The following is a 12,337-nucleotide window of genomic DNA, read 5'->3' on the forward strand; positions in this document are numbered from 1 at the left end:
TATGCCAAAGATGCAAACTCCACTTTAAAAGCGCATATACAACAGCGCTTTTGCAAGGCCTTGAAGGACGAAGCGGGAAGTAGTTCGCAGCCGGAGATGACGAATCAAGGAGTGGTGTTTACGTACGACGTTGAAGCGGTACGTCAACAGTTTTCAAACTTTGTGATTCAACAAACACTTCCTTTCAACCACTTCGACAACCCTCAATTCACGGAGATGATGCAAAACTATGTTCAACCACGCTACCAACACGTAAGTCGTTCGACCCTTAGAAGAGATTGTCTTAAAGCATGGAAAAACGCTAAATCCGAACTAATTTCATACTTTTCAAACTTACAAACTGGTGTAAACTTAACAACGGATGTTTGGTCGGTACCTCATGGTTCGCCCGACTCATACATTTGTGTGACGGCTCATTGGGTTGACCCCGAGTCGTGGCAAATGATGAAACGAACCGTTGCGTTTCAATTGTTTGATTACCCGCACACGGGTAGAAATATTTTTCAAATCTTGGATAAAGTCATTCGACAATACAAAATTGAAGATAAAATCTTTTCAATTTCGTTTGATAACGCGTCCAACAATACGGCCGCGGTTGGCCATTTAAAATTAAAGTATAAACCTATTTGTGATGGAGCGTTTTTTCATAGCCGATGCATTGCACATATTATCAACTTGGCCGTGCAAGATGGGTTAAACGTGATCGAAACGCAAAGAAACAGTTTTAAAAGAATGTTACGAGATGTTTTTAGCAACAATAAAACATTTTCAAGATACAAAAAATTTTGTGTAGAAGCTAATTGTCAATGGTTGGGGCCAAATTGGGATTGTCCAACAAGATGGAACTCGACTTGTAATATGTTTGAGAAAGCCATCCAACAAAAAGAATCATTAATTGCGTTTCATCAAATTTTGTCAAGTAGGGGTAAATGTGCACCATATGATCCTAGAAACTGGTTATTGATTGAGATCGTTACGGAGGTCCTTCAAATTTTTAAATCTTGCACAACTAGTTTATCCGGGGTTTACTATCCAACAAGCCCCATTGCTTTACCAAAAATTGCTGTCATGTGCACAAAGTTGAGTGAACTTGATTGTAGGGGTGCACCTTATTTTGATATGGGTGTAAAAATGAAAGAAAAATTTAGAAAATATTTTCAACAACTACCCGCTGTTTTGACATGTGCTGCTGCGTTAAACCCTTGCATCAATGTTGGTGGTGTTGAAGCTTTAATAGAAAAAATTTGTGATGAGCTTGGGTTAAACGACGATCAAAACCCCTATTATAGCCAAACTTTAAAGAATGCTTTCAACACCACCTTGTCAAACATGTATGATGTCTACCTTACAAAATACGGGTCGTCTTCCCAAATTCATGACTCGTTAAGAGCTGTTGCCCAATCCCAATCCCAAACCGACCTTGAAATGGGGATGTACTACATGATTTGGGAAGACGCCGGTAAACGTCAAAGGGTAAACACCCCAAGCAGTGAACTTGGAAGGTATGGTGGTACCAACTTTGTGAAACACATGACTCCGGATGAATTTAGAAGTCTTGATTTGCTGGCTTGGTGGAGAGGTAAGGAGGATGAGTTTCTGATCCTCGCCGCCATGGCCAAAGATTTACTAACGGTCCAAGCTTCCACGGTAGCTTCGGAGTCTGCTTTTTCTGTTTCTGGCAGGGTTATATCGATTAGGAGGACTCGACTCACTGCACTAGCTATAGAGATGTCGATTTGCTACAAGGATTACTTGGATTCTTTAGATAGGGCACAACATCAACGCTCACTCGAGAGGGAAATGGAGTATGAAGCGGGCTTGTATGAAGACGAGGTCAATGAAGGACACACTCAACCAATGACCGATGAAGAAGCCGCGTACGACGATTACCTAAGAAATAGCTCGGGATCGGGTAGCGAAGAAAATTAGTTAAAGAAACAGCAAACATGGAGGCAAATCATAAGTAAGAAACAGCAAGTTGTTCATGTAATCGTGTCTAAGCATTCTTTTTCCTAATATGTGCTCTTATTTACTTGTTGATTTGGATTTTTCTAATTTAGTTAAAGAAACAGCAAACATGGAGGCAAATCATGAACAAACTGCGATTGGGAACAACAGGAGCATCTGCTAGTTCACGATTTAATGTTTGTATTTTTGAGTTAAATCATGAACAACAGTTCTTGGCAGAGATTTCTTCAGTGTTAATGATTTAATGTTTGTATTTTTGAGTTACGAATATGCGATAACGATTTAATGTTTGTATTTTTAATGTAAAAACTATAAATGAAAGTTATGTGTTTTTAATCTTTGGTTTGTTGAAAACACATTCACCAACACACACTCATACTCATCTTCCAAGCAAAGAACCCTAACAACGAAAGCAAAGAATGGCTTCGGTCAGTCCGTTTTGCCTTGTAGAGTTGTAGTTACCGGTTTGCCTTGTAGTTACCGGTTTGTTTATACTGTGAAAAAATAATGGTCTTCATTAAGTACAAAATATAAAAAACAAATATTCGTATTTGAAACCGCGAAATTTAAAATAAAAAAAAAACCAGTTAATAAAAAAAACCGGTTAATAAAAAAAACCGGTTAATAAAAAAACCGGTTTATTAACCGGTTCTAACCGGTTTCTAAACCGGTTAGGGTTTTGACAGAAAAAAACCGGTTATTAACCGGTCCGGTTATTAACCGAACCGGTTTTTTTCCGGGCCAAAAAAACCGGTCCGGTTAATAACCGAACCGGTTTTTTTAAAAAACCGGTTTGTGCACCTCTAGTTGGTAGCTGCGATTGCGACGACGTTAATGTTTTAGAGTTGGTGATGAGGACATATTACGGGGGCAGAAATTGTAAATCTTATGAGATGAGGGTAAGTTGTGAACTTATGAAATTGTTGGTAAACTTGAATATAGATAATCACCAAAATAACCTATAACTAAGGTTGTGGGTAATTGGAGTATCCACGAAATACGAGTGATTTTTCTATTTCCACAAAATCATTATTAATCAAACGAATAAGTAAATTGAATTATCCATGGTTTATCATGAAAGTTTAACCAAATAAATAACGAATATTCACTTAATAGCGAAAATGAAAATGGACTGTCAAATATTATATAAAAATAAAAACGATGGGTTGGAGGTGCATGAACCACCATGACTATTCCAACCAACTAGCGAAGTCATCATAAAAATTTAGAAATCGAAACATTCGTAATTCGCAATATAATCGTAACAACATACCAAAATCGAGGTAGAGCACTGAAATATCCACAAACCACCGTAAAATTTTAACAAAATAACGAAATTAATTTTTTTTAGACAATTAGATAATCTTTCATTATATAGAAACATAGATATTACAACAACATAGCAGGTAGGCGGGCAACAAGCTGCGCCACCACCCCTTTCTGAAATTAAATGAAAATGGATTATTGGAACACCCACAAACCATCGTAGTTTTTCAACAAGAATTATTAAATTTTCATAAAATGAAATGAGTAATTGAGTTATTCATAGTTCACCATGGGAATTAATTAAATAAGTGAATATTTAATTTAATGATGACAATTTAATCGTACAATGGAAATTCAAATTGAATAGTGGAGATTATAATGGAAAATTCAATTTTACAATATGACTTAAGTTAAATAGTAGAATTCTAATAATGTCAACAATAAAGATTTTTAAAGTAAAAAACCAGAATAGGTTGAGAAAAATTTATAGCAACATCGCGAAAACCAATTTGAAAAATCGAAAACAAGTAGTTGGGATTACTCAACCACACATCTTTAGGAAAATCAGAGAAATTCGTATACAAGAAGAAGTTGAATTTGCTCATGTATTACCATGGATTCCTTCCAAAAAAAATGAGTAATTATAATTTATATTAATAACGAAAATCAATATTAAACTTTAGTTGTTGAAACATTCATGTATCACCATGGCCAAAAACCGGTCATATAAAACCGAAGTTGACCGCTATTTGGATTATTTTTTAAGGGTTGTTATATTTTAACACCACCCCCATAGTGTTTTAATAACTCTATACGACTCGTATGACCCTCATATGCCTGACATTGTACGGAGGGTACATTGTGACAGCTTTTTCAGTCTATACGGGCCGTACAGCCCCTATACGAGTCGTTGAGGCTTACTATCTCGTATAAACTCAGTAATCATATACCCATATAGATAGAGTCTTATGGGATCTATACAACCTGTATAACAACCACAGTTCAAAATCTTAGATAACAAAATCTTAGATAACTTATTTAGGCTTTTACCAGAACGGATCGTATGACGACCGATACCCAAAAAGGTCGTGCTGTTTCGTAGGTTGTTTGATTAGTTTGGAGTAAAATATATATACTTAAAAATATATAATATCCCATCCATCCAGCAAGTGGTAGCATTTCATTGTTAACCACCACATCACGTCAATGATGGCGGATGAATTAGGGTTTGAAACCCAGACATCTGTTGTTAATCAACCACCAATTATAGATGCAGATGTTGAAAGTAATCGATTCATTTGGGAAGAAATTGAGCTTGCTGAAAGGTATATTATTATTATTATTATTATTTACTGGGTTTCCCTAATTCACTCTCATGTTTATTCAAATACACACACATACTTTAGCTTAGATTACATCTTCTTTTCATTAAAGCTAACACATTTCCATACAAACTTATGTCAATTGTTCTAAATATTTTGGGAATTATCATTGGAGGCATTGTATTGATCGATAATTAAATAATAAGTTCAAATAAACATAAAAATTGTAAGTTTATATATTAGGTTACATTAGGTGCCTTGGTTAAAGGTTCTGCAGTGTTAGTTTTTGTTACAAGTTTGTGTGGATTGTTCAAAATATTATGGGAATGAGAGACTATTATTTTATGAAAGGTTAAATTGAATGATAATCGAAGAATAAGTTCAATTGAACTCAAAGTAGTTAACGCGGAAAAATATCGGATATCGGTCGAGGACCGATATTTGAGATATCGGTTATCGCAGTGGGATATCGGTAATTTTAATATCATGCAGAATTTATATATATAGCACTTTCGCACTAACAATTTAGTATATTCTCCTACTATTAACAAGTTATCCATTTGCAACTTGCAAAACATTAATTAAGGCTCGAAACACCACATTAAACGCTAAGTTGAAATATAAGACTTAAAACACCGATAAATATCGGTCAATATCGCCAATATAATATTTCACATGAGGACCGATAACCAAGATTGACTGCATAGATTTAACATACAAATCATAAGTTTGTATATTAGGTTATTATGTTAGGTGCCTTGTTGAAAAGTGGTAGGAGTTTTAATTTTGGATACAAAATTATGTGAATTGTTTGAAATATTTAGGGAATGACTGACTGTTATCATATGAGACATTATATTGAATGATAATTAAAGAATAAGTTCAGTTAAACATACAAATTGTAAGTTTATATAATGCCAATAATGTTGATGTAAATATAGTTCAACATATGATTCGCAGCTACCTGGTTTGCTCTATGTTTGAAGAAGCATCATCATCAGCTTCACGAGTGCTCAATCGTTTACATGACAAAGATTGCAGTAATGAGGTTGTAGAAGATGAGCTGAATGATATGCTTGAGTCAGCTGGTATGGTGTTATTGCAGTCCTTTAAGGAACTCGGGAGGTATTTTTATTTATTTATCTGCTTTGAGTTTATACTTTTTACAATTCTGAACGAAAAAGTTATCTTGATGTTTCTAGTGTATGAACTGAAGTCATAATGTTATAACTGTAGTCTCAGCTGTTTAATACTAACATGTGTTTAACATTGCTTTCTGTGTTTTACAGGACATTAGAAATAATAAATGAGTTAATGCGTCTGTACGGTTCACTTGTTGCAATCCCGGTTCAAGTTTTTCTTGCTGGGTATGTTATGTGTTTATGATTATGAAAAAAAAAATAAAACTAAAATAATAAGCTAAATATTTAACATGATCCGGTATATACTTTTTTAGGGCTTGTTTTCAAATGCAAGAAGACCTCCGCGGTGCTCAAAAGTCGCTTGAGGGATATTTGAGCAAGTGGGAATATGTGAATGGACAATATTATGTTCGGGAACGTGTAGACACAAATGAGTCTAGCTTGAAAGACGTTAGCAGTCGATTTGTGTTAGGTGTTGATGCGTATATCCAAGTTGTCGAGGCGTATGTAACGCTTCAAACGGGTATTTTAAGAGGAACGGATCATGTGATTGCTTGGGTTGTGAAAGCTTCATTACCAGAGCATACACGACAGGTGTGATAAGTTTAAATATATCTTATCAGAAACCGATTAGGAACCAGTTTGAAACCAGTTTTTAACGTTTGAAGATTTATCTGTTTAGACGGTTTTTTTTTTACTGTTTTGCCCCCGTTTGTTAGTATATAAAGGTGTTGGATGTGTTGGTTTGATAACAACACTTAAAAAAGCTCTCTAGTCTTTAAAAACTAAAAACGCTTGCTAATCTCTCAAAGCTAGAGGTGGCAAATGGGTTGGGTTGGGTCGAATGAGTCATGGGTTGAAATGAGTCATGGGTCAAAACGAGTATGAGTCAAAATGAGTTTGGGTCAAAACGAGTCAATTAAAAAAAGGGTTGTTTTGGTTTGGGTCAAAATAGGTTAGGGTCAAACCGGGTTTTGAGTTTTTTTTTATGAACGAGAATAACGGCGGAGACATTTTAGTTTTTTTAGATTTTTCGTTTTTTACTTATATTTTAAGTTATGATTTTTTTAATAATTTTTTTGAATTTTTTTTGAGGGGTTTTCTATTGAGTCAAAGCTAATAAACGCTTGCTAATCTCTCAAAATCACTCAAATGACATCTGAATGCAGTTATAAAATCTATGTTTACTTAATTTTGTAATATTAAAATCTTTTTAACATTTTTATATTATAAAATCTGTTATGTTCAAACGTCTGAGAGTTATTGAAAAATACAAATCATTTGATTTAAATATGTATATCATTTAATTAAAACTGTATTTTCTAGCCGGTTTCATAGCGTCCCTAACTGATTCCAATAGGTTAAAGTTTTCCAATCCACAAATCTGTTCAAACCTGAACCGGTTTCACATGAACCGGTTTACACTTCTTTTTACCAACTAAATTTAATTATATTAGTTGGTCATCTTGCAGAATTTATGTTCCATTGCAATATTTTTATTAGTTACAGTTTCTTGTTATTTGGTTTTGGTTTCCGTTCTAGGAACTTTTAAGGCGTTTACAATCAATGAACTCTTCCAAGGACACGGGATCTCAAGCGTCCACGTCAGCATTGCTAACAGATGGAAGTGAAACTTCTGTTTCTCTCAAAACGGAAGGCAGAGGGGATGCTGCTGCAAAACAAGCAATTTTAAGATATTCGGGTCAAAATGTTTCTACTTTTTGGTGGTTTAGAAAACTTAATTTAAAGATTGGAAGTGTTTGGTTTGCAGTGTCAAATGGAAGCATCGTGCTGACCGCTTTATTGCTTTTCGTATATTATTATATGCGGAGGAAGAAATATACAATAACAAGGTAAAGTTAATAGCTTTCACAAACTATCATACATTTAACTAATTAACTTTAGAGGTAAAACGAGCCAGAGCTTGTCTAGGCTTGAGCTTGGCTCATTTCGAGCTGTATTTCGAAAAGTCGAGCTGGGCTCGTTAATAGTTTATCAAGTTGAGCTCGGCTTGTTTAGTTTATATCAATAATTATATACATTTGTAATTGATTTTTATATATACTTTGGTTTAACATAATATAAATTATCTAGTTATTTTTATTGTAATTTTATACGTAATGAAAATGCTTATAAAAATACATTTTTGATATACTAAATAAAAATTGTATATTTAATATATTCAAAATATAATTTAAGTATTAATTTCGCTTAAGCTCACGAACCAGCTTGAGCTAGATAAGTGAAGCTTGGGCTCGAGCTCGTTTATTAAACAATAAACAAGCTTTTTTTTTGGCTTAAGCTCGTTTAAGCTCGGCTTGATTCGAGTGTCTTGGGCTCGTTTACTGCCCTAGTTTTTTTGGTGCGTGTTGTAATGGATCAATCAGGCCTGGTTTAGCTGACCCGAAAGCTTTTTCTTCCAAAAACATGTTTTTTAAATAATTTATGTTCAATATTAGATTATTTCAACAGTAAATGCGTACACACGACATGCAAATAACAATCTATTAAGTGGAGTTATAATACAAATTTGTGTTTCAAATACGATAACAAGATTTAAATTATACCAATAATGATTATACAAATTTTGAACAAAAGGATCTAGGAGGTTTTGCATATGTGATCAAAATATATGTATATATTTTCAGTATTCTCAAAGGGCAAGCTCAATTTGTGAAGAAAACTGTCATCGATTTGTGGCAACTTGCATTCTCGTATCAAGTAAATCCGTTAGCCGCTGTTGAGACGCTCCAAACTCCAAATCGGGTAAGCAGGTGATGGTTTAACTTAGCTTAGCCCCGCCTCTGTTGGTCAAGGTTAGTTGGCTTGAGTTAATTATGATGTCATGATGTTGAGTAGATGAATTCAATCATAAGATCATACTTGCATAAAGATATGTGCCTTGGTGCAGTTTAATAATATTACTAGTTGATTTCTTACTGTTTAAAAATAATTTTGATTTGGGTAAAAAATTTGTATGTTCTCATTGGGGGCAATTCTTTGATCCATTTTTTGGTAAATGGTTTATGCGATTTAAAGCGTCCACGAGATAGAATTGACAACAAACAAAATATATAGATTATATAGGTCGTGTTCAGGTTTACAACCTACCTAAAGATTTATTATGTGGCATAATTGTTATCCTAATATGATAGTTGATGTTAATATTAGAGTAAGTATTAAATGTGCATAGTTTTAAATTAATACAAAATAGTTAAAATTTTAGTAATAGTAATTATAAAAATGGTAATAGTTATAATAAAAATGTTGTTATCGGTCAGTAGTTGGTTATAATTAACTATAACCAGGTAGCATGCCCGACCCATTGCGTCAGGCTAATGGTATTGGCAGTTGTATAGCTTATCAGCATGTGCGGTGTGGCTGCGAGTCAAGTTGGTTTCCATTGGTATCGGGTTATGACACTAGAATTACCTAAACGTAAGTTTGTTAACGTCCAAATACAACAAATTAGCATAATCAAAACTGCGTGTTGCGGTGACAAACTGACGTGAATTCAGTTAGTATCGGGATACGACAATGAAACTAAAGCCAAAAAGAAATTCATGTACACCCACATACAAACTATGGACATGTCTAAAACCAAAAAAAAAACATGACAAATAAAAAAAGTTGTGCGTTGTGGCTGCAAACCTACGTGAATATTATTGGATTTGACGATGTCGTCACTAAATAGGAAAATGGTTTTTAAACAAAAGCTGTTTTAAATGAAGAACAAGAGCAAGAAAGAATCGTAAAATCAATCGATCAACTAGATGTTGCCAAGTGGACTAGTGGAAACCTTGCGTCACAAAACTTCACCTTTATCTATGAATAGAATAAGAATGGTATAACATTATAACACTAATACAAATATAATCTGTAATCTCCAACTTTTTAATTGAAATAAACTTCAAAGCACTTCAATTCATCTATGTTCAAAAGGAATTCAAATTCCTCATATTTCAATTACCATCCCTTAGTCCCTTACCAACAAAATACCACATGGAATTGAATTTTAATTGCAAATATTTAGGAGTTGGTCTTCTGGTTGGGATGGTTACGGTTTAGGATCTTATGGTCCAAGGTTTGAAACTTGAACCAGAGGGGGGGGGGGGGGGGGGGTTGTTTCACAGTGATGGATTTAAAATTTGCAAACATTTAATTTTGTTTAACTTTGGATATGGAATGGAACTCATTTGCAGTTGTAACGAATTCTACAAATCAAACAACCCTTTCACGTATCATATTTCAAGGAATTCTACAAATCGAACAAGCCTCTAGGATTCTACAAATCAAACAAGCCTTTCTGAAATCGCTCACCCTAACGGAGGTAACTCCTTTTGAAAGGCCAAAGAAACAAGAACACAGGAACTAATTAGCCTTTCAATTTGGACCTCGAAACTCCATGGAAGATAGATACCCTTTCGATTCATCAAACTTTGCCATCTAAAACCATGGAGGATCACCACACACTTAATAGTGATGGATGCACAAACACGACATTTGTTTGATTTAGACGCGTTAATCACTGTCATTGTCGTTAGTACTCTTTTCTCTTACCTCCTCAATTCTATCGACTACTTCTTTAATGTCCCACCTCTTTTCTACGTCTGGTTCGCAACAACTCAACCCTATATTCAATAACTTCAACATCTCCCCCTCATTATGCTTTTCGAACCCGCCTATTTCTTTATCAAACATGTCAATCGTCACGTCCTCTTTCGTTATGGAGTCTAGGAAGTTTGTTAACTCCAAGTCACCGCCTCTGCTATAGTGGAAAGTGTTTGCAGGGAATCTCCCGGTCATGATCTCTAGAATCAACACCCCTAGACTCCATACATCTGTCTTCTTTGTGATGCGCCCGTGGTTCCTTAACTCAGGTGATTTAAAGGCGATCATGACATCCCTTGCGTGTTCTTGGTTGGTTATGGGAACTAGCCCGTAGTCTGTTAGAAGTGAATCAAACTCTTGATTCAATAAAACGTTTGACGACCTAAGTGACCGTGAGGGGTGATTAGACTGGGAAGCTCATTGTAAAGGTGTAAAAGCCCTCTCGATACACCTTTCACTATCTTTAACCAAGTAGGCCAATCTAACCTTTGCTTTACTTCTGACCGGCTTCCTGAGACATTTTTATAACAATCAGCTCGTGAAAATGCAATTTATACGATTATGATTAAGTGCATAACCTTTTCTGTCTATTTATGCCGATTTCAGTTTAGAAATCATAAACGCAAGCAATTTATAAATAGTTTCAACATAACCTGAATATGTTTTGACATGTTACCCAACCCACCTAAGATCGACTTCTAATGATCATGTTTAGAAAGCTAGCATACCATGAAGATGAACCGCTAAGCTGATATTTTTGACATAGTCGGCTATAAACAGTTTCTCTTCCTTTCGATAGTAGAATGCGATAAGCGGGACCAAATTCTCGTGTTCCAACTTGCCTAGCTTTTTCATATGCTTGTAGAACTCGTCTTTTGTCACATTATTCATTTGACTGTACCTCTTCACAACTAGAATTTTGTGGCGGGTAAGAGTGGTCTTATAACTCGATCCAAACACCCCGCCTCCTAGGACCACCGCAGACGCCTTCAACAAGTCCGCCAAATCAAAAGTTTCATCCTCTTCTTTCATAAAAGCCAACTTTAGAGATAGATTCGTTTCGGCGTCTATGGTGGCTGCTTTACCACGACCTTGCTCCATTCGGTCATGGTCGGATGAAGCTCCCTTCTTGTAAGGTATTGAGGATGGTCTAAATAGTTGTAGGATAACAAAAGCCAAGGTAATCGCGGCTAAGGCTGCAACAATCACCAGTGCTATCATGACGATGGTGGAGGTGGGGATCTCCACCTTGCATTGTCCGAACGGTGGTCCACACAGCTCGCCATTACCTACATTTAGAAACGAAAAGATATCATGATCAAGTTATTTATAAGGGCCATCAATCGAAAAACTGTCGTACAACACACCTGAAAACTTGCTTTTTGGGAAATTCTGAAGGCGTTTAGGGATGGGACCACGCAGACGATTGTTTGCAAAGTTTACAAACGTCAAATTATCTCTCACAAACGTCGGAATGACACCTTCAAACCGATTATTTTCAAGCATCAAATCTCGTAGCTTGGGTAAGGAGGTTAACGAAGCGGGAATTTGGCCTTTGAAATCGTTATTAGCCAAGTAAAGCTTCTTGAGCCTCCTCATCCCATAAAATGCATCCATTGGAATCTCTCTAGAAAACTTGTTTGCCGTCAAGAAGATACTTCTCAACCTACGTAGCCTCTTAAACATAGGAAACTCACCTTCTAAACTATTATTCTGAAAGCTTATGGTTATCAAAGACGGTAGATTCATTATTATTCTCGTATCAATGTTCCCACCAAGCTCTTTCCCCTCAAGCCGAATGCCAAACACGGTGTCGTTCATGCAAAGGATGCCTTCCCAATTCGGCTCATTGCCCGTGCATGGGGTGGTCGACGGGTCCCACGTGGTTAGCTTCTCGCCATTCCTAAGGGAGTGCTTTAGCTCGAGAAGGGTTTCGTTCTCCATGGTCATGTGTATGCGAGGGATCAACGAGACGAAGAGGATGAGATGAGGGCGGAAGGTTAGACGGGCTTGAGCCGCCGTCATGAC

General features: G+C 35.8%; 1 protein-coding gene and 1 pseudogene across 1 annotated transcript; one reads left to right on the plus strand and one right to left on the minus strand.

Annotated features, from left to right (window-relative positions):
• The first annotated feature begins 4,429 nt into the window (after positions 1-4,429).
• On the plus strand, positions 4,430-8,755 carry LOC143538315 (protein APEM9-like). Its single transcript, XM_077031904.1, has 6 exons — positions 4,430-4,559; positions 5,517-5,681; positions 5,846-5,923; positions 6,013-6,292; positions 7,241-7,551; positions 8,347-8,755. The coding sequence occupies exons 1-6, from the start codon at positions 4,441-4,443 to the stop codon at positions 8,474-8,476; spliced, it is 1,083 nt and encodes a 360-aa protein (XP_076888019.1). The 5' UTR covers positions 4,430-4,440; the 3' UTR covers positions 8,477-8,755.
• A 1,154-nt stretch (positions 8,756-9,909) lies between these two features.
• LOC143538323 (pollen receptor-like kinase 4 pseudogene) lies at positions 9,910-12,334 on the minus strand (annotated as a pseudogene).
• Positions 12,335-12,337: the final 3 nt, after the last annotated feature.

The sequence above is a fragment of the Bidens hawaiensis genome, unplaced genomic scaffold, assembly GCF_021521415.1.
Source record: "Bidens hawaiensis isolate Kalapana, Puna unplaced genomic scaffold, B.hawaiensis_p1.1 tig00011607_1, whole genome shotgun sequence".
Classification (NCBI taxonomy): domain Eukaryota; kingdom Viridiplantae; phylum Streptophyta; class Magnoliopsida; order Asterales; family Asteraceae; genus Bidens; species Bidens hawaiensis.